At 40.3% G+C, this 23,960-nt stretch overlaps 1 protein-coding gene across 7 annotated transcripts in view; it reads right to left on the minus strand.

Moving 5' to 3' along the window:
• Nucleotides 1-23,960, minus strand: part of Mettl14 (methyltransferase like 14) — a 217,211-nt gene that overhangs the window by 129,100 nt on the left and 64,151 nt on the right. For 5 of the 7 annotated variants that reach the window (XM_067101911.1, XM_067101912.1, XM_067101914.1 and 2 more), the window contains one exon: nt 1,058-1,225. In XM_067101911.1, the coding sequence (XP_066958012.1) occupies nt 1,058-1,225 (168 nt within the window). Of the gene's footprint in view, nt 1-1,057; nt 1,226-6,326; nt 6,424-6,823; nt 6,912-23,960 lie in introns of those variants that run through there. The other 2 variants (XM_067101917.1, XM_067101916.1) reach the window with 2 other exon arrangements.

Genomic DNA, 23,960 nt, shown 5'->3' on the forward strand with positions numbered 1-23,960 from the left:
TGATTTTTCCAGAGAGCGGTCAGAAGAGGTTCCTGCGGTTGTCAACTGTGCTGAGTCGCTACCATCAAAGGGTCCAGGGGTACTTGAATCTTTAATACAACTGAGCATTAAGATTAAAGTAAATTAGAAAAAAAAAAAATAAATAAACCTGAAAACCTTAAAAAGATATCATCAGCCTTTCATGGGGTTTATTCTTCCAGCAATGGCACAAGTGAGAACCGACTCCCAAATGTCTGGGTCCCTACCCTACCCCATAGGGGATGGCACAACATGATTAGAGTGGCCCAAGTGTAAGCCAAACCCGCTTGCTAGGACTGAGTATTTCAAGAATACAATCATCCCCACCCTAATCATATCATGGGCAAACCAGATAGAATGCCGAGAGTCCTATCCCTAGAACCAGACCCCCCTGGAATCTGTGGTCTAGCCCTAAAGAATAGTTCCTCCTTTGAGCTATCAATCTGATAACTCTCAGGTCTGAACATTATCGGGCAGTTGATGGGCCTACCACAGTTCTCACTATTTAGCTTCGAATATAAACCCATTCCCAGCTATGATATCTTTTCCTATTTATCAGGTCTAATAAATTTTAGTAACAGTGGAAAATTCCACATAATTTAATCCAAACAAATATATAATACCATATGGAACTCTTGGACTTAAACCCGGGAACAGATTACTGGGGTTCAAGAGCCCCCTAACCACATCAAGGTGGTCCCAAGTTGGGGGGGACCCTAACCACCAGTTAACCCATGTTGTTACCAAGTCAAACCACTGTTTCCAGACTCCTTTATAAAAGGCTCTGGTTTGTATTCCATAAAAACAAATTCTGTTTCAAAAACTGTATGACTGATACTTGTGTTACCACTTTCAGTACTTATAAGCAAGTTACAACCTAAATAATCATGGTGCTAAATGCTTTAATGCATAAGTTATTATGTCCCTATGCTGCTCTTAATTCACTGAAAATAAAAGTACTCAAATGGAGCAAAATAAAAAACATTACAAAACACATGACATCCTGCCCAGAATTACAATGAACACTAGAGTGTCTTACCTTCAGGAAAGTGGAAGAATCTGTGTATATCATATTAGCTGCTTCATCTCCTTCAAGTTCTTCTTGTTGCCTTGATCTTCGAAGCCTTTTAATGCGGTCAATATCGTCATAATGTTTATCAGTGTTTCCTAGGGCTTGACCCAACTTATCAGCACTTGAGACTCCCAACTGAAATTTAAATAATCACCTGAAAAATATTTCATGACCGAGAATGAAAGCCTATGAACAGAAAAATATAAACTTTCATAAAACTTATTATTCGGATACTTATCTACTGTTAAAGTTAGCTTACACCTCTTCGCCGATAGGCAAGTTGGCATTCAAACAAAAAATTAAATGGCTGCCTGGATGACTGTCTAGTTCACCTGTTCTCCACCAGGTGTGTTTCAAATGTTTAAGCTCTTGTCAGAATTCTCCTTAACAGCCTCGGAAGGAGTCTAGGCATGTACGCTTACTGCCTGAATGCCTAACTAATGACTCCAGACTCCTTGAGGCGGCAGGAGTAGCGGCATCATCTGCTAATGAACGCGATCAGTTACCTGGTTCAGACGAATTTTGCTATAATAACCTTGAAAAAACGTATTCAAAAGCAAGGCCTAGACCTTTTCACTCTATCATGAGTGTCTTTAGGCGAGTACAATTTGCGTTTGTCCACCGAGGACCAAGAGGCAAAGGCAGGAGATAAAGGGCACAGTCCACGAACATCCCGGGATATTAGTCATTGTTTGGGATCCCCAGGACTACCAGGCCTGTTGGCAGGAGGAGCAGATGGGACGGACAAGGTTGCATCTGTGGAGTTGTCAATGAAACGAGGGGACACTGTCCCTTCCAATGCACTGGTTACACTAGTTGCAAAAGACTCAAACTTCTTACAACAAAATTCAATCTTAGATTCTACAGAATCAATATCAGACTGCATTGAATCTAACCTACTGCCCTGAGCTGACTTAGTGGTTGTGGAAGGATGTGATCTACTAGAGAAAAAGAATCAATAGACCTATCTATCTCTTGATCAGAAGTTAATCCTAAGGAAGACTTAGCTGCTAGACTAGCTGTTCTCTTTGCACTCTAAACCTATCATTCTCTCTTTTAATTCGATACTTTGCCATCTTCTCTATCTCTTGCAAAGACCATTCCCTGCAATGATCAAATGGTTGTCCGAATCACAAGTTACCCTACAATGATCAATGCATAATTCGTGTGTATTGTATTTCAAAGAAACCAATCTGGTTTGGCAACCACTTATCTTGCAAAATCACTTAACTTGCAAAATCTGCAACCACTTACCTTGCAAAATCACTTACCTTGCAAAATCTAAGAGATTTTGATAAGGAAGATAGAGAAGAAGAATTCATAATGAAACAAGAAACCACAGTCTAGAGTATCCAATTCAATAATCATGAAAAAATGAAAAAAAATTCAGAGCACTTGTCCGATTTCGCCGACAAGAGTAGAATGAGCAACCGAAACATTTAATGTTCTACCCTCACGCTACACAGGGTGGGGAAGTAACTACTGGAAGCATCCACTAACAACTGTTTCAATTTTAACACTTGTCAAACCCACGCCCAAGTAGTCGCAGATAAAGCTAAATGATAGAGGGTAAGTTTCACGTAAAAAAAAAAAAACGATCTCCTGACATTTGTAATTAATTTTACTGATGTAAATATAATATCAGTTCTCTCTCTCTCTCTCTTCTCTCTCTCTCTCTCTCTCTCTCTCTTTCTCTCTCTCTCTCTATCAGTATACAGTGCACATCCTTTAATGAAAAAACAGCAAAATATCGATAAAATGATATTTCACTTACAGAATCCATTAATACTGTATTATTATACTGATCTATTATCATCATAATATGTACTATATAAAAAACAGGTTTTGGCGTAGGAAAAACCTATTTTTGGTAGTCGCTGTTGAGTCCTCAAGAAGTTACCCTTCCATGGTCTACCAGAGCTCCATGTTGACCCAACTAATATCAAAGAATTCTCTTTTAGCTGGTCTTGCAGCCTGGTATTGTGTCGTAGTGATAAACACTGTAACACATGATGGAGTATGTAATGGACTCAAAGATACGGGGGCACTTTCCCAAATCTTTACAGCGAGGCTGCATACCCAGGTTCCTCCATTGCCAAAACCTGCTTAGAAGAAGTGATTAATATACATGCCCAGTCTGCCCTATTGTCGACAACTTATGTTTTAGGATGTACTGTAGTTCTACAGTGGCTAACCTAAGCATGCTGGGTTTGGTTGCAGTACTGTCACCCTTCTACCAGTAATAGTTAGCATACTCACCATCAATAAGACCCCTGGGTTTCTACTGTAGTGCCTAGGGGTTAGGACTAACCAAGCCACCTACTGATACACAGTGTAGTCAAATTTGTTTGAGCTCATGGCAATAATGTTTTTTTTTTTTTAAATAATGTCTCTGATGACCACCCAGTACATTCGGAGACTTCTTTGAAAGAGACATTTCTGAAGAAGGCCAACAACATACTTACCTTCCTAATATCATGTGACCTTGGAAAGGACTGTGGATTTGCCATTTTAATGAGAGACACTACAATCATTCTCAACCCTTATAGGGAGAGTGGTTTGTCTGTGCTAGGGTGTAAGAGAATCCAACCCTCTAGGATGTTTGCTGTGACTTCTAGGTAAACCTAAACTGTACGAATTGAGTTTTCTTACCAAAATAGGGGATTTCCTTCTTAAAGGATTCTCATTCTTGGCTAGGAATGATGGACCAGGGGACAATAATAACTGATGGTCAGCTGTTTGCGTGATGTATCATCCCCATCTGAGAGAGCCCAGTTCACTAATACAAGCTCCTGAAGGTAACGCAATCAAGAAGATCGCCTTTTGCAGCAGTAGTTTTTGCACTAGTTACCGAGCAATATTGTAAATAGAGGCTCGACGTTTACGGGTTAAGCACTTATCTTGCTATTTTAGATTTTCCATGATCCTCGCTAGTGAAATCTGGGAAAAAAGTTAAATTCTTTTGGAGCTCTGGTAATAATAAACCTTACTGTGTTAACCAATGAAGAGTAATCCTTCTTGGCCTCCGCGTGGGTCTGCTGTCGACAATAGGGTAGACTGCACATGTGCCTTAATCACTTCTTCTAAGCAGGTTTTAGTGACGGAAATACCTGGGTATACAGCCTCACTGTAAAGATTTGGTAAAATGTCCCCTTATCTTTGAGTCCATTACATACTCCATCGTGTGTCACAGTGTTTATCACTACGACACAATACCCAGCTGCGAGACCGGCTAAAAGAGAATTCGTTTATATTAGTTTGGTCACCATGGAGTCCTGGTAGACCATGGAAGGGTAACTCCTTGAGGACAAAACAAGCGACTACGCTATCAAAAAACCAATCGTCCCGAATGAGTGTGCGTACGTAGGCATGTTGCCATATTTTTTCCTTTCTCTGATTTACTGTACCGTATACTTCATTATAAGTTTAGTTGACTCTATGATTATCACACATATTATAACAGTACACAAGAGAATATTTTATCACTGTTGATTGCATTTATAATTTCATATTTTTTTAATGCTTATTTAAATATTTAGGTACAGTACTTAACCCTTTCACTTACAAATGACGGATACAAGCATCATCCAAATGTAAGTCCTTCACTTACTGATGACGTATGCAAAAAAAAAAAAAAAAAAAAAAAAAAAAAAAAAAAAAAATTGCACAAACCAGCAGACAAGACGAGGATCATTTTCAGCGAGTGTTCCTATTATTTTTTACATATATGTAACAAGTATGTTTATCTATTTTGTATAGTTGTAGGTTTTTATTCTATAATTATGTCATTTACCTTTACTTCTGCAAGGGATTGCGAGAGAGAGAGAGAGAGAGAGAGAGAGAGAGAGAGAGAGAGAGAGAGAGAGAGAGAGAGAGAGAGAGAGAGAGAAACACATATTTTTATCCACATGTAACAGGCATATTTATTTGTTTTACATGCCTTTAGACTTTTATTCTATAATTAAATTACTTATCTTTCTTCTGTGTGTGAGAGCAAACGCGCGTGCACACGAGAGAGAGAGAGAGAGAGAGAGAGAGAGAGAGAGAGAGAGAGAGAGAGAGAGAGAGAGAGAGAGAGAGAGAGAGAGAGAGAGAATTTTTTATGCATATGTAAAATGTGTGTTTATTTGTTCTGTATTGCTTTAGATTTTTATTGTATAAGTACAACATTTATCTTTTTCAGGCAGTCCCCGGTTTACGACGGGGGTTCCGTTTTTACACCGCGTCATAAACCGAAAATCGTCATAAACCAAAAAATTTTTGAAAATCATAAAAAATCCTAAGAAAACCTTACTTTTAATGCTTTGGGTGTGTTGAAAACAAAGTAAACTGCATTTTTATTGAGTTTTTCATAAAAAAAACTCCAAATTTTTATTATTCTGCCTTTTTGGAGCATATTTCTTCCGTTGGATCGGCGTACAACGCGTCATAACCCCGGAACACGCGTCGTAAACTGGGAAATAATTTCTGATGAATATATTTGAAAAGCGTCATAACCTTGGAACATCGTAAGCCGGACCCATCGTAAACAGGGGACTGCCTATTTGCATTGCATAACCTATGTAATTATCTGGGTATATTATGGATTTACAACGATGACTTTATCACAAATTGTTTCGGTGAAAATTTTTTTTTTGGGGGAGGTGCAAAATTTTCATGATTTCCATGTATCTTGTAATTTCTACTCATTATTTCACCTGCTAAGTTATTTTGGGGGGATTTTTATGCCATTTTATAGAGCAATCATTCAGCTGCAAAATGAAACAAAATTGAGCAGTCTTCCTTGAAAACTGTCATACTTAGGAATCTTTTAACAAAAAAAGATATAAACATTTTTTGCGCATATCGCATGGGTAACTGGCATTTTTCTTAAGGAAAACGCGACACTTACTTTGTCACTCATTTTTTCATACTTTCCTTGCTACAATTATAGTTTTTTGTATTGTATTAACAATTTATGTGGGTATGCTATGGAAAAAAATGCGACTTATCACAATTGGTTTTTTTTTGGGGGCTAAATTTACTTGGGGAAAAAAGCAAAATTTTCTCATATCACATAATGTCTACTTATTATTTCACCTACACAATATAATAGTTATTTTCAGGAGGATCTTTTATGCCATTGTATAGAATAACTAATCAGCCGCAAAATGAAACAAAATTGAGCGGTCTACCTTGAAATTGTCGGAGATATGCATCTTTGAACAAAAAAAGGTATAAACATTTTTATGCTTACCACTCAAGTCACTGCCACTGCCCACAGATATAAATGTTTATAAGAGTCATAAGCGAAAGGGTTAAGTCTACTTGTGAATTCCCAATGTTTCCCCTATCTGAAAAAAGAAAACAGGACAGCTTCAATACTGTGAGACAAAATGGCTGTGCTTGAATGTAGGGGGAACTTGAGTTTAGTTTTCCTAGGTAGCAGTTAGCCATATATTTTCAAGGGTAATGTTGTAAGGTGACTTTGAAATTATATTAAAGGGTTTTAGGATGATAGTTTAAGGTATATTTGGTGTTTGAACTATTAAAATAGGAAGTAAACTATTGCAATAGGCAGTTACTGTATAAGCATTTTTAGAGGGGAGTCTTTGGTGTTTGAGCTATTAATATAGGCAGTTTTAAGTGTTTTAGAGAGAGATACCAACTTGATGCAGAATGTCGTTTAACGCGGGTGTTTGTGGTCCCTAACCCCTGCGATTATGGGGGACATATTGTACAAAAAAAAATCACCTTTTATTTAGGAGACACACTCTTCAGGTGGGAGTTTTGATGGAAAGCCCCTCACTGCTGCTTGGGCTTCGGATATCCAGTTTACCACGATCCCTGCCTTGAGGAAAATATAAATACTTAATTTAAGATTTATTTTTTAAATACTCACATCTCCATTATATAAATTTTACTTCTGTGCCAGCGGTAGTTCGACAGATTGAAACAAAAAAAACCAGAACACTCAGTTTCCTATGAATATCCGTCTTCTATCCATCTACTTCCCCAAGCCCACAGGGGACCGATAGGTACAAACACTCGTAGCCGGTCAGTCTACTTCTGTTCACTTTGAATGTGGGGGGGGGCAATTTATATAATGGAAAAGTATTTAAAAAATCTTAAATTGAGTATTTAAATTTTTGAAATTAATGTTACCTCTCTATTATATAGCTGATTCCCACACTTGAAAAAGGTGGGCAAAGTGGAAATCAGCCAACCATTTAAAGGATACTTAGTGACAAAACATTTTAAACAAAACAAGTATTTGTTTCAACATATGAATTCAATCCATAGGCTATTACTGCTGCCTTAGGAGGATTGTCACTCAGGTACGAAATCCTCGTCACAAAGATAGCTGAGGTCTCTTTGGAGGGTGCCCCCTTCAGGAGAAGGAGAGGTAGGGTTATTGTGCCAAAACCCTGCAGAGCCAATGATGGATAACTAGCAAGTGCATATATACAAAAAGGTATACAGTACTTCTAATAACAGTGAGTACCTCTAAGCTTCCCAAAATCCATAACCAGATTTAAAAAGCAGTACAGTAGACCAAAAAGGCTACCTATCAATTCAGGATATAATATCCACCTGCACAAACAAGAGGAGTTAATGCTCTTCAATAATCATATTTAATCTCCACAATATGAAGAGAAACCAAAGCAAATACAATATTACCAAGCCACTGAGTGACTTCAGTATTTTATCCAAACAAGTTTTTTTTCTTCAAATTTAAAAGCTGTAGCCAGTGGCTTACCTTCCATTAATGATAGAAATTAGCATGAAAGCCCTTAACCAAAGACCTAATGAAAAGGACATTACATTCCTACTCTTCAAAAGCTCAGGTTTCCAAATCGCTAAACACAGACCCTTTACATCAGATTTAATTCTTTTGGTGCAATTCCCACAATCCTTACAGACAGTACTGGACCCCCAAGGGGTCAAGTCCCTAAAGCCCTAGTGACTCCAGGCTAAGAAAAAACTGTAATTAGCCCAAAAAAGGCAAAGATAATTGCCTCGTCTTCAGCAAAGCCTACCTTGTCTGACTAAGACTATGGCTCTCTCACTCTTTAGCTGCGTCTAAGGCTACTGAAAAGTTTCCACAGAAACTTCTTTACAAGGAGCCTGTCCTAAATGGTTCAAAGGTTGACAAAACAATGAACTGAAGAACTGCATACAGATTCCAAGGTAAAGTACATAGCAGAGACCTGGGAAACTCCACTTAAACACCTTGAAAAACATCTAGATGTCTTTGTCAGACAAGCCTATCACCAAAGCCAATAAGGCCCTTTAGCCTTAAAGGCTGCTGCCAAGAAGTTTCCTCGTGTGAGAAACAACAGGAACCTAACCATGTTTTTTACAAAGGCATCGGTGCTGGAAAAAACCCTTAATGTGGGACCATGACTTACACCCTGACCACTGGTGTTGGCAGATTCGATTAGCAGATTCTCTCCCAGCACTGATTACTGTGAGATCCCGCCTTGAGCTTACCAGAACCATGGACCATACCACGCAGGTAAGAGAATGAGGGGTGGTAAGAGGTGGGCCCTTTATGTAAAGACTTCAGGTTTGTATGTTAGGAAAAATTATATTTTTATAATAGGAAAAATTATATTTTTATAATAAAACTAAGTTTCATATACATATACTTACCAAGTAATTACATAGCTATAGTTTACTAACTCGCACGGCAGCCTTTTTAAAAGTCACAGTAGCGTTCTATTGTTTTTGTGTAGGTGACTAGCCCCACCCACCATCAGGGAACAATAGGAACAACCAAGCAGAAAAGCTCAATTCGTTTGTGCCCTTATACCCATAAGAGGGGAGGACGGCAGGCTCTGATTCTGCAATTACTTGGTAAGTATATATTGAAACCTAATTTTATTATGAAAATATAATTTTCATAAAAGTAACTTACCAAGCAATTACATAGCTGAATCCCACATTGAACAGAGGTGGGATAAGTGGACATATTCTACTCCAAAACATTAAGGAATAGTAATGACTTTGAAATAGAAAAAACTGCTTAGCATTGATACAATGCCTGTTAGTTCCTCATTGGACGAGTCGGTAGAGTTCTTAGCTAGCACTCCGCTAGGTCCAAGTTCGAGTCTCCAGCCGGAAAATGAAGAATTAGAGGAATTTATTTCTGGTGATAGAAATTCATTTCTCGGTATAATGTGGTTCGGATTCCACAATAAGCTGTAGGTCCTGTTGCTAGGTAACCAGTTGGTACTTAGCCACATAAAATAAGTCTAATCCTTCGGGCCAGCCCTAGGAGAGCTGTTAATCAGCTCAGTGGTCTAGTTAAACTAAGGTCTACTTAACTTTTGTTTCCTTACCCAGTAAGAGAGCTACTGCAGGTGAAAACTGCCTCTGGGTGGTGCTCATCTTATGCTGTAGTGGCATGGTGGTAAAGCCATGGGTCGCCTCTACTTAGGTGGGATCTTTGCAGTGAAGGATATGACTGATGGCTAGCAAAGCATACAGAACCCTTGCCCTGGGTGCAGCCCAGAATAAAACCACCATACAACACTGTCACCTACACTGACATAAAAACCACCACCCATCCACTAAAAACTGGTGGTTACTCCATGTACATAATACTCCCAGGCTCCCCAAAACTCGACACCCTATGTTAAGGCGACGAGACAGAAGAGAAAAGAGTTTTTCCTGAGCTTCTTCCCCCAATACCATGCCAGCCACTGATAATGGCCCCAGGGTACTGCAATTCTCGAACACTGTTTCCACTTCCTTCAAGTAGTGCAACGTGAAGATCAATTTGCACTTCCAATAAGTCGACTGTAGGATAGACGAGAGGGACATGTTGTGTCTGAAAGTAAACGAAGTAGTAATTGCTCAGACGTCATGAGCTTTAACTTTGAAGGAAGCCAAAATGTCCTCCTGAATCTGAGAATGTGCCTCGGTAATCGGGTCCCTCAAGAAGAACGACAATGCGTTCTTAGACAAAGGGCGGGAGGGATTCTTAACAGAACGCCACAGGATGCTGGATGGCCCTCTGATCCTCTTGGTCCTATACAGGTAATACCTTAAGGCTCTAATGAGGCAATTCCGGGCCGAGGATTTCCATTAAAATTTTAATGACGAAGGAATGGGGTCAGGGCTTGGACGGTTCCTTGTTCTTAGTTAGGAAACCGAGGGTGAATGTGCTCATGTGTCTCCCTGAGAGAATCCTACCATCTTACTGATGGCCTGAAGCTTGCTGACACTCTTGGCAGTAACCAAAGCAACAAGGAAGAGAGTCTTCCGAGTGAGGTACCACAAAGAAGCGGACTGAAGGGGTTCAAAAGCAGGGTCTATTAACCACTTTAGAGCTACGTCTAGGTTCCAAGAGACAGTGTCGGTATTTCTCTGATTGGACGTGTCAAATGATTTGATGAGGTTGTTAAGATCCAGGTGTGACGACAGATCTAGACCTCTATGCTTAAAAACAGAGCTAAGTATGGCTTGATACCCCTTGATGGTGGAGGACAATAGACCCCTAGAGGTCCTCAGAAAGAGGAGAAAATCTGCAATCTGAGTCAAAGATGTCTCAGAAGAAGAGACATTATGTCTGCTGCACCATCTATTGAAGACTGCCCACTTGGCTTGGTAGATGTGGCAAGAAGGCTGACATCTGCATCTAGCAATAGCCTCTGCAGCTGCTCTTGAAAATCCTTCCACTCTAACTAGCTTCTGGACAGTCTGAAGCCTGTCAGAGCAGACAAACCTTGGTGGTATCTCCTTAAGTGAAGCTGTCTGAGTAGACACATGTCTTTGGGAAGGGGCCTCGGGAGGTCTACCAACAACCATAGAAGGACCAAGAACCACTCTTTCAGAGGCTAGAACAGGGCTACGAGAGTCGTCGTCACATACTGGAACTTGTTTAGCACTTCCCTGACCATGTTGAAGGGCAGGGAGGCATAAAGATCTATGTCTGACCAGCTCTGAAGTATAATTTAAAAGCAAACTTCAGAAAGAGAGTTGATTGGGTAACCTTTCACTCGTTCACTCCTGAAAAGACAAGAATAAAAAAAAAAGTTTTTACAACAATCAACCATACTAAAGTACAAAAAAAAAAATACACAAAACACAACTAAACAAAAACATTACATTTCTTCACACAAACCATTGCCTTCCTGGAAACCTACCACAGCATAGGAAAGGTGTCTCCTATGGATTAACTGTGAGGGAGGAAGGAAAGGCGAAGGAAGCCTTATCTTGCTCCCTCTCCACAAACAGCCAGTCTCCACCTTCCTTGTGAGCTTTCTTCGATGACGAGGAGAATACCATCTTGGGGAGCCATGAGCTGTCATCTAGGTGGTTCCTCATCAGGGAGGTTGAGGCAGGCAAGGCCGGGGCAGATGGTGCAAAGAAGGTAGGAAAGCTCACCAGTAAATATCACAGAAGAGCTGCATACACTGAGGAGGGGCAGGCTCTTGGTCTAACTCCTCTTCATCAGAGGAGACTGGAGACAAGGACAAATCACTACCTGTCTTGGCTGCAGAAGAAGCTTTCTTAAGCATGCCCATAATCTCAGCAAGCTACCGTTTGATGGGCGCCAAGAACAGATTGTCTTGTTCTACAGCAGGCGCCTGATGCCCAGTAGCTGGAGACTGATGCTAAAGAGTTGGCGCTGGGCACTTGGAAGCAGGCCTCTGCCACTCGGAAGCGGGTGCCGGGCGCTTGGCAACTGGCTCCGAGCGCTTGGGAGCTGGTGGTGGGCACTCGGAAACTGGTGGCAGACGCTTGGGAGCTGACGCTGAGCACTCATGAGGAGATGGGCGCTTGGACGAAGACAACGGACGCCTGAGAGAGATCGTTGGGCACTTGGGAGCCAAATACTGGCGTCCAACAGCAGGACACTCAGAAGAGAAATACTCAAGGCTGTGCCTTGCACTATGTGCTGCAGAAAGGTTGAGGGCTGCGACCAGGCTCCTTAAACTGCATGCTGGGCAGCAGATAAGAGCAGCCAGCATCGTCTGCGTGCCTCTTCAGTGGACGAGACGAGTCTAGAAAGCGCTGGCGGCGCTTCCAGTCCAGGCTGGAGTCCTGAGAGTCCGATGACAATTGCTGCATATCCAAGACGCATTTCCAGCAGCTGTCTGTCGAAACCTGGGATATGCAAGCAACAGGTTCAACTGATTGGGCAACCACATGTGGGCAAACCCCATCAGACTCCCTTGGACTTCTGGTATGTCTTCTCCCAGGTCACGGGAGCGGGACAGTGACCCTCATCTATGAGAACAGGTGGCATGAGCAGCCACCTCCTCCACTTGCATTACACTATCACTGATAACTTTCTCTTGAAAAGCTTTGTCCATCAGGACCTTTAGGGATGTCCCTAACTCTGCCACAGTGTTCAATACCAGGTTAATTTTCTGATCAAACCTGGTCTCAGGGTTGGCAATGGCATTGGGGTCAGAAACATGGGAGCAAGGTACAGGAGTAGGTGGTACAATAGTAGGAGGACTGGTAATAGGAGAAAAGGCAGGAATTGGGGAAGAAGGATTAGCAAGACTATCTAGACCTAGGTTTAGGCATAGAATCTAAGCTAAGTACAGCTCTATTTTTTGGCTCTAGAGGCCGCTTTTCTCTTCCTATCTCTTTCATATTTATCAAGGTACAATTTAAGAACCTTCCACTTCTCATCCCAAACCTTACATTCATAACAAGTTTTCTCCTCATTGCGCACTTGTCCCCTACACTTATAAGAAATGGTATGTGAATCATAACATGTTTTAGTAAGTTGTCTTACAACCTTCGCTACAGTAGCGAATACTGTATAAACTAGAATCAGAAATATCTAAGGAAAAAAGAACCTAGAAATCTGACTGAAAGCTAACAAAGCTTGAAAGCTACTCAAAAAGCAATAATACTTCACCAAATTTCAGGAAAACAACCAAAAACCAAATGAAACAACTGCTGCATACACCTGATGTTCAGTCGAGAGCCGGCAGTCATGAATTGAGCTCTTCTGCTCGGTTGCTCCTATTGTTCCCCGATAGTGGGTGGGGCTAGTCACCTATGCAAAAACAATAGAAGCACTACCAAGACTTTTGAAAAGGCTGCCGTGCAAGTTAGAAAACTATAGCTATGTAATTACTTGTGAAGTTACTTATATGAAAATACAAATTAATTTTTAAATTTGTCATTTGTTCCCACACAAAAACAAACCCTCGGACTTTACATACGGGAGACTTATTTTTGGAGGGAGGAGTCTAAGTATATCTCTGAAATGACAGGTAGTTCGGCTCACCTGGGTACTCTCTTCCTGGTCATGAAAGAGCAAATGAAGGAGACCATACCTCCGATCAACTGAACAAGAGAGATGTTCAATTGTCAGACTTCTGGGCATTTCGAATTAAAGGAATGTAATATCCTTGACTGAAAAGGTTTGGATAAACCCCAAGTGTCGGAGACTTTAAAAAGCTAAGAATAACCAACAGGTTTGCTTATAGTCAATCCCTCTTTCTCTTTGCTAGAGAGAAGGAGGAATTTGCATCTACTAATCCAAATAGAGCTAGATTATAGATAGGACACTCAGTCATCTAGATCACTTGCAAGCAGGCCAGTCCAGCACGTGATGGCTCATTCACTGTTCCCCTGCCCACCGAAAGAAGACAAGAACTGGGTGAACTACATGACCTATTGAGCATCCAACATAGGATCCAAGGAAAAGGAGTCCAAGGGCCTATGGGCAATGTCCCAAGGTAAAAGGAGATGAATGTGATCTGCATGATTACACACCACCCTAGTACTCGACCAACAGGTTCTTCCTAAATGCGACGGACAGACCAATGCCATGGGCCTCGAAAGATCTGGCCTAAAATGTACTGATGTCCACTAGGAAGTTGTGGGGTATACTTGTTTGATCATCTCACTAGTCAGAGAAATGACAATTTGGACACCGTTTCTCAGCCAACTAGAAGCTAACGAACAAGTCACTGGCATTGGGTTGAAAGTCTAGTCTTTATGGAGGCAACATAGACATCATACTGCCATTGGAGCCACAGGACCATAAAAGTGGAATGATCCATCTTACTGATCACCTTCGAAACATGTAGAATGGCAAAAGGCATAAGCTTCCAGATGTAAATGGATACCAAACCTGTCTTGCTTTATCCACGGGTGCTAGAAGACAGAACAGAAAAGTGCCAACTTCAGTATGTCGAGACAAGAAGGACTATGATCAATCTTCTTCAGAGGTTGAACAAATTTCTGGAAGTCAAGGTGCCAAGATCAACTGTCCTTATCTCCTGACTTCAGTAATTACATCTTGCTTGGGATGTGTCTGTTGGCCACTGTGCTGATATTCTTCTGTCTACTCATGTACATGCACTGCAACAGAGTAGATGAAAGAACACTAGGACCTTTTGTTGACCATGGCACTACCGTGGTGTCGTTGCTATCACACCGAGGAGTGTTTATCTTTGGATCCTGAGACTCCTGAAAGTCTAAAAAGAATGAAAAATCTCTGGAGGAGGATAATGTAACCATGGCACTAACTTGGTGTCGTTGCTATCAAAGGAGTGCCTATTACGACCCTGTGACTCTTGAAACTGTTTTAAGATCCACATAACATTCTCTCTCTCTTGGGTTGTGGATCAACTGGTAATTGCAGCAGCAACAGCTACTGCTTACATCTCCTACTCCTCACAGGGGGAGTGTAACTACAGTACATCAAGTAAAAAAAAATGGAACTCCTAGACACCACTTCTTGACTGAGTAGGAACTAAAAAACAAGTTGTAATTTAGTTTGGTGCTGCTGTTGATCTCCCGACAAATCAGGCAGAATGATGGAAAGTTGTAAGCCCAAGACTTGATTCATGAGTGCAAAAGATGTCTCCTAGGCATCAACAGCATCTGAAGTTTCTAGGAGGTCATTTATCCAAGTACTGACTAGTCCCAACATTTCTAACTGTGCTCCAGAAGGTCACCTATCCAAGTACTGACCTGACTCAATCTTTGCTAACTTCGCTGATCTGGTGGGAAGCCATATTTTCAATGTGGCATGGTCGATGGCTGTTATGCCCAGGGTCCATGGAGACAGAGCCGAATAGTAACAGCTTCAGTGTCAAGATTGAAGGACTAATTCAGTGTCTTCCTAGACTGAACAATTCTTCAAAACATCAGTGTGTCATGACCAACTGTTGCTAACACCGACCCCAGTGACTGAACTTGTCTGTCATACATCCATCATCCTAGAGCGTGTCTGGTTGACCGTTGTGTTGAGTGTGCTACTGTAAACTCATGCACCCCTACTGTCAATCAAGGAGATGATATGGTACTACCTGCCCCCAAACCCCCCTCAACCTAGATCAGGACCAAAAGACTAGTATCTTCAATGCAAAAGCCAACAATACGCAACACTTGTAATTCTCTTACCATATCACAGGTCCTAGGGCTACCAAGAGAGAGTTAATTGCTTCAAGAGGCTTATACTACAGACTCAAACAGCTTTGGAGGCAAAAACTAAATTCATCAAGGTTCCCAAAAAGTTATGGTGTACCAGGCACCTTAATTACATTCAACCTGGAACTGACAGCTTTTAGAGTAACTAGGAAACTAAGAACTTAATGAAGTTGCCTATAGATGAACATGCTCAGGAAATACCTCCAGTCCAACTTCAGATGAGAGAAACTAACCACTGCCTCTGAAAACATTAGTAGACGAACCTCTTGCAAACTAGAGGATAGATCCTCAGTCCACACCAGACAAACATCACTCTGGCACAAAATGGTCAGGGTGTCAACGTGAACATCGGAATCATGTGGAAACTTAGAAACTTTAGTACATGGAAGTTTTAGAAGAACTTTCTTGAGAATGAGTTCTAGGGAAAGATACTATAGAGGCAACAGAACCCAAATTCAATCCTCCTAAGCCACCAAAGTACTACTAGGAACCTCCTATATTTCTGGATCTTCTAAACTTGATAAGTTATCTCTCCTCCAATCACAAAATGAGAGATGTAAGGGTTCATAGCAAACTAATATTGCTGAAAACGCCCGCCAAATCAGTCAGAAGACCTTCAAGTGGAACTTAAATACTGATAACTTTCTGTTCCAAGTCACATATGCCTATACAGTATTCAGATTTATTATTTCTTTCAGAAACTGACATAGTTGAAAATTTAGAGCCATTCTGTATGCAGAATACTAATCCTCTTGTTTAGTTGGTCCCTTAGCACATTGTTCCTAGTCAGAACAACCCAAGGGAAGCCACAGTCTTCCTTGCTTCTATCCAAAGAAGGGTCTTTCCTATTCTGAGTACAGTAAAAGGAATAAACAATAATGACATCAAAACTTCCCAGCGAATAGCTAGAATCCGCGAATACTTAAAACCCTTCTAAAAACACTTAGAACTACCTATTTTGATAGTTCAAACACAAAAAAAACTCTAAAAATGCTTATACAGGTATTATCCTACTTACGATTGGGTTTTGTTAAAAAACCCATCATTTGTCGGAAAAAACATATCTCGAACATAGCCTATCCACTAGGGTATTCAGTACCATTTATACATATATGGTAGCCTAGTCTACACTATAAAGTATACTCTTTACATATACGGTATAGTAATTATTAATATCAGCTAATTCTGGAGGTTCATGCAAAGTGACTTATGATAATTCAATACAAAGAGAAATTGAATAATAAACAAGAATTAACTTAGCTGACATTATGGTATATCGTATACATATATGCGAGCCTAGCCTACATTATACTGTACTCTATATTCACGTATTTAATATATTATACAAACATCAACATATCGAATATGCATCTTTTCCTTGGATCTTTTAAAATGTTATGCTTTACTTTATTGTATCCAATAATATTGTATATATTCTTATATTACTTTTGTATTGTAAACTGCGATCAAAGCAATCAATGTTTGGTTTTATTTCGCTGTATTTAACTCAGTTCAGAGTGATTTTCTTGCTTCTAGTTAGCGTAAATGAATCTCTAGATAATTTATTTATATGGGGCAAGGTTATTTTTTGTTATACAAAGTGTATTTAAGTTGAAATATAACTTAAATACTTCTCATTGCGAAATTAATTTAACTATTTTTTTCGTTAATAGATGACGTTGGCCATTTGGGGGCATGTTTGTTTTGAGTAAAAAAAAATCAGGATTCCATTCGCTATTTCCACTTAATTTCATCATAATATGAGCTTTACATATTAATCGTTTATCGGTAAAAAAACAGCAGTAATGTGTTCTTTCATGCCCAGTAGTTTTGATTAGAATACTTTCTCTCCAATTGTAATTATGGTCGAGTTTCATCCATGTTGCCAATGCATGACAATTTATGGTCATCAGCAGCTTCAACATTGTTTCCTCAGCTTCAGCCACAACTTGCAGCTAAAATTTAGCAGTACAGTACAGGCAGTCCCTGGTTGACGACGGGGGTTCTGTTCCTACGTCACGTCGTAAGCCCAAAATCGTCATAAACTGAAAAATCGTTGAAAATCGTAAAAAATCCTAGGAAAACCATACTTTTAATGCTCTGGGTGTATTGAGAATGAATGTAAACTGCATTTTTATTAAGTATTTCATAAAAAAAAAAAAAAAATTTTATTATTCTGCTGTTTTGGAGCTATATTTCTTCCGTTGGATCAGCGTATGACGCGTCGTAACCCTGGAACATGCGTTGTAAACCGGGAAATAATTTCTGATGAATATATTTGAAAAGCATCATAATCTCAGAACATTGTAAGCCGGACCTGTTGTAAACCTGGGACTGCCTGTATATTTTCTTGTAAATCTTTTATCCATATCAAATAAGGGTATTATGTAAAAATATATCAGTTCTATTCTGCTTAACATCATTTATAACATAACTACAGTAATGGTTTACTACCATACGCTGGTTGAAATACAAGCAAAACGGCTGTTGTTATCCGATTCGGTTATAAGCAAAACAAGTTTCTCATTCAGCTGTTTATGGCTGTATGCATTTATGCAAGAGTATAACATCACTAACAATACTTTTATCATTCTCTTTTACTTTTTTAATTAGAAGATGGGATAAAGACATGGAGGAAAAGAAGTTGGTCTATTGCAATTTGGTCTCTCTTGCTGCCTGATTGCACGCTGCTGCCTGTGCCAACGTGAAATTTAAGAATATTTTATAAATATTGTCGTATCAGTATTAACTGCTGACCTCATCGCAAAACTGAATTATCATAAGGCAAATTGTCGTCACTCAAGCACTACCTGGTACCTGAGTATTTTAATAGTTTTGTCACAAAAAGTGCATTTAGTCATGAAAATTATATGAAAATACAGTAATTAGTGAATATTTCTCAGTGAAAAATACCACGAATGGGCGAATTTTCAGCGAATAATGTGTATATATGTTCCATATTGAAATTCACGAATAAGTGAGTCTGAGAATCGTGAGAACGCGAATATGGTGTTTACTGTAATGCATAAATATAAACCTACACATTATGTATATACAGGCAGTCCCTGATTATTGGCGGGGTTCCGGTTCCATCGGTGTGATGATAAGAAAAAATCACAGATAACTGAAAATCGGCAATTTTCGGTTATCAGCACCTCTGTTAGGTATGCACTGGTGCCAGTACGTGATTTTCAGTGCTGATAAGTGGAAATCGGCACACATCAGTGCCAAAAATCACCTGTTTTTGTCGCTTGACAAGCGCTGAAAATCCAGATCGCCGGTAACCGGGGACTGCATGTTTATCTATATATGTGTAAATTTATGTATAGTATACCTAAATAAGGGAAGATGTTTTCATAACATTGCTACTTGTGCTCTACTCTACATACACACCACTTGAAGTTTGTCTGATTGCTAAAAATTCGGGATTAGGTGTAACAGAGCTCCTCCAATGTCGATTAAACTCCCTAAATTCTAGATCTCCCATGATCATGCCCCAGACCTATACTGAGGCATTAAAGAACTGGAACCTTCTTCCCATGAGAGCCTGAACTAACATCGAATCTGATAAGAGACCACCTGCTGACCCACGTTCAGGTAACAGGAAAGAACCCAAGCCTAATTTATGACAGGTCAAAAACTTCCCCAAAATCATATAATTTTGATGAGAAGACCTCTACTTCGCTAAAAAAAAAACTCCTATAAGGACTGAAACCTCTTAGAAGCGATCAGTGGTGATAAACGTCGCAAATAATCTCTGAACAGCGCGAATATCCTTAACTCCAAATCAAAAACCTGCGCAGGAACTAGTCCCTCCCCAGTGCTACCCCTACATTTGGAAAGAGACTAGATTACGAAGTAGGTCTCTTTCTCCCATATATGGCAACAAGAAAGAAAATCTTATGAAAGGCTCCCTTTACATGAACTGCATTAAAGCCCTGAACATACACAAGCCACCTAATGAAATACAGCTCAAACGAAGATTCTACTTCCCCCCAAAAATTGTGACCGCTTATATACTGGTTGTATATCAGATACCTGATTTGTCAATCAACATAAGCAAAAGCAATTGCCATCCCACCATGGAAAAGGCAGGATAAGTCTTAGCTACTGAAAATATGAGAGACAGGGCAAAGACTACCATGCTCGATGGCAGAGGAGCAATAATTGATTGCACTGGACTAACTCCTGATAGGCTTCCACTGAGGGTTAAAAACTCCTCTTTAATCACCATCGACAAAACCACTTGCTCCAGCTCAAAAGGAAGGCTGATTTGGTCGGAAACCTGTTGGCTCCACCAAATGTTCTAAATTCTAATCAGGAAAATCTTGTGATAACGAGAACGTTCCTAAACCACAGGGGAATCATAAAAAATGAAACAGTAACCAACTGTTTACCGACAGAAACTCCCACAACTGAAAAAGGAGTTGAAATCCCAAAAACAGAATGTTAGATCTATTAACAGCAACCACCTGCCTACTTAAATGGAAGCTGAAATGATAGCTCATCCCATGATTCTCTAAAGGCAAGCAATAATCAAGCAGGAGACGTGCACAGGCGATAGGAGCACATGCAATAAGAGAGCAACTGGTAGACGAGCAAATGGAAAGCAAGTAAGTGATAAGCTTACAGGCAATAGGCACACAAACGTATGAGTGCAAACTAAAGGCACACAGGCGATACGAACGCAAGCTATAGGCATGCAAGTGATAGGAGTACAAGCCATAGACGCACATGTGATAGGTGTGCAAGCTGCAGGAGCGCACGCAACAGGCAAAACCCCTAGGTGCGCCAGAGATAAATGCACAAGCCATAGGCGCACAAGGAAGAGGTATACAAGCCATAAACGCACACGTGATAGGCATACAACTCATGGGCATGCATGCGATAGGCACACAAACAAGAGGCATACAAGCCGTAGACGCGGATGCAATAGGCATACATGCCATGGGCGTGCAGCCCACAGGCACACAAGTCATTGCATAAGCACCCATGCGAGAGGCATACAAGCCATAGGCGCGCAAGCAATAGGCTGACAGGGATGCACAGGCGTGCAAGTGACTGGCTGATGGGTAAGTGAAAGACATGCATGCGCAAGAATGCGACATTGCGGCAAAATGCACAAAATGCTACTGGTGCATCAAAACTGCAAGGCGCATTATCGCCAACCAAAAAGTCCACAATACACAGCAAAGCCAGTCTAGGCTTCTCACTGGAACCTAATTGATATAAACCACGAACGATCCTTACCTACAGGGGACTGAAGTGAAATTGATCAAAGCAAAAGGTAACCTTCCTTGATAAGACACTTAAACTCACTTAAATACTACCAGACAGAGATGAAGCATCACTGCTACCAAGCTGCTCTGTTACAGTAAAATTTAAGAGGAAAAACTTCGGAATACTCCACTTTTTCCTACCCGAGCAATCCTGTCGGAGAAAAAATTCTGGTGCAAGAACTGCAGCCACTAATGCCAGACCTGATGCCCTACCAGACCAAACAGAGGAAGGGGACAATGGGCACAGATCCGCACCACTTTCTTACATGTCCTGGTTCCCTGTCACAGGACATGCCAAGGACAAGGCAAGAAAAAGAGGGGAAGTTGACCTTTCCTCCAAAGCAAGAAACAACCTAAACTTACCGAAACTCTCGGGAGGGTAGTGATGAGAATAAAACACTAATGATAATAACAATAAAAAATTACTCCATACTATCAAATCTAATGTCCTGAATCAATGGGAAGCTTATTTGGAGTAGCAGATTGAAGAGAAGCAGCAGAGGACCTAACCAGTTACTAAATGGGGATGCAGACAATACATGCATCCCTTTAACTTAAGCCTTACTAGTATTATCCTTTATGGTTCTTTCTACAACCTAACTACAGTAAACCCCCCATATTCGCAGGGGGATGCGTACCACACTTCCCGGCGAATAACTAAAACCCGCGAATACTTAGAACCCCTCTAAAAACACTTAGAACTCCCTATTTTGATAGTTCAAACACACAAAAACACTAAAAATGCTTATACAGGTATTATCCTACTTACGATGGGGTTAGGTTCCAAAAAAAAACCATTATTTGTTGGAAAAACCGTATCTCGAATATAGCCTAGCCTACACTAGGGTATTTGGTACCATGTATACATACATGGTGGTCTATCCTACACTATAAAGTATACTCTGTACATACAAGGCATAGCAATTATTAATATCAGCTAATTCTGGAGGTTCATGCAGAGTGACTTATGATAATTCAATACAAAGAGAAATTGAAAAACAAACAAGAATTAGCTTTGCCTACACTATGGTATATCGTCTACAGTACTTATACATTAGCGTAGCCTACATTATGCAGTACTGTGCTCTATATTCACATATCATATTATACGGTACAAACATCAGCATAACAAATATGCATCTTTTCCAAGGATCTTTTAAAATGTTATGCCTTAATTCACTGTATCCAATAATATTGTATATATTCTTATTTCGCTTTATTTAACTCAGTTCAGAGCGCTTTTCTTGCTTCTAGTTAGCGTAACTGAATCTCTAGATACTTTATGTGGGGCAAGGCTATTTTTCGTCATACAAAGTGTTTTTTGGTCGAAATATAACTTATATAACGTCTCATTGTGAAATTAACTTAGCTATTTTTTTCATTAATAGATGACGTTGGCTGTTTGGGGGCGTTTGTTTTGTGTAAAAAAAATCAAGATTCCATTCGCTATTTTCACTTGATTTCATCATAATACGAACTTTAAGTATTTATTGTTTATTGGCATAAAAATAGTAGTACAGGCAGTCCCCGATTATCGGCGATCCGGTTTTAAGGCACTTGTCTAGCGATGACAATAACCGGATTTTCGACACCGATTCCCAGTTATCATTGCTGATAAACGGTTATCGGCGCTGATCACCTGTTATCGGTGCTGATCACCGGTTATCGGCACTGATCGCCGGTTATCAGCGCTGATAACCGATTATCGGCGCCGATAACTAGGAATCAGTGCTATTGTCGTCGATTTTCGGTTATCGTCACATTGTCGGGAATGGAACCCCACCGATAACTGGGGACTGCCTGTAATGTGTTCTTTCATGCCCAGTAGTTTTGATTAAAATACTTTCTCTTAATTACGGTAGAGTTTCATTCATATTACCGATGCACGATAATTTATAGTCATTAGCAGCTTGAACATTGTTTTCTCAGCTTCAGCTACAACTTGCAGCTTAAATTTAGCATTATATTTCCTTGTCGATCTTTTATACAAACCAAATAAGGGTATAATGTAAAAATATATCAGTCCTATTCTACTCAACTTCATTTGTACTATAATTATGGTAATTGTGTATTACCATACGATGGTTGAAATACAAGCAAAACGGCTGTTGTTATCCAATTCGGTGATAAGCAAAACAACAGTTTCTCGGTCAGTTGTTTATGGCTATACGCATTTACGCAAGAGTATAACGTTACTAACAATACTTTTATCATTCTCTTTTCCTTTTTTAACTAGAAGATGGGATAAAGAGATGGAGGAAAAGAAGTTGGTCTGTAATAATTTGGTCTCTCTTGCTGCCTGATTGTACGCTGCTGCCTGCACCAACGTGAAATTTAAAAATATTTTATAAATACTGTTGTATCAGTATTAATTGCTTACCCCTTTGCAAAATCGAATTATCATAAGACTGTTTTCAAAGTCAAATCCCTGTCTGACGATTGACCCAGTGGCTTGAACAGAGCTCAAGTGAGACTACCCAATACCAGAGTTAAGTCCCACATAGGAGGCTTGAGTTCCCTAGAAGAACAAGATTGCTCAAAGCTCCTGAACAACATAAGAGATTTCCCAGGATGAAGAGATGTCCACATTTTTCAGATGGAGAACTAATCCTAAGGCAGCCCTGTAGCCCTTGATAGCAGAAACAGAAAGGCCTTTCTCTGACCTGACACAGATTAGGAAATCAGCTATCTGCTGAGAAACCCCGTCGACGACACCAATCATAGTAGACAGCCAACTTGCCCTGGTAAACGGCTGACGAAGATCTCCTGAGGTAGCTGGACATCGGAGTTGCTGCTTTGCCAGAAAAGCCTCTCACTCGTAAGAGATACTGGATAACCTCCAGCTGTGAAGAGACAGGGACCCTACGTGAGGCTGGTAGAGAAGATTGTGCCAACGGGAATCTCTCTCAGTGCCACTGGGAGCAGAGACAGAAGGTCCGGGAACTACTCTGCTTGAGGCCACAAAGGAGCTACTAGGGTCATCCCGAGATTCTGGGAATTCATCACTCTGTTCAGGACACAATGGATCAGGCAGAACGGAGGGAAGGCGTAAACTTCCAGGTTGTCCCAAGGATGTTGAAGAGTGTCCTCCGCTAGAGTGAACAGACCTGGGACCACCGAACAATAAACCTTTAGCTTCCGGTTGAACCTTGTGGCAAAGAGGTCTAACATGGGTCTTCCTCATAGACGAAACA

The sequence above is a fragment of the Macrobrachium rosenbergii genome, chromosome 58 (assembly GCF_040412425.1).
Source record: "Macrobrachium rosenbergii isolate ZJJX-2024 chromosome 58, ASM4041242v1, whole genome shotgun sequence".
Classification (NCBI taxonomy): domain Eukaryota; kingdom Metazoa; phylum Arthropoda; class Malacostraca; order Decapoda; family Palaemonidae; genus Macrobrachium; species Macrobrachium rosenbergii.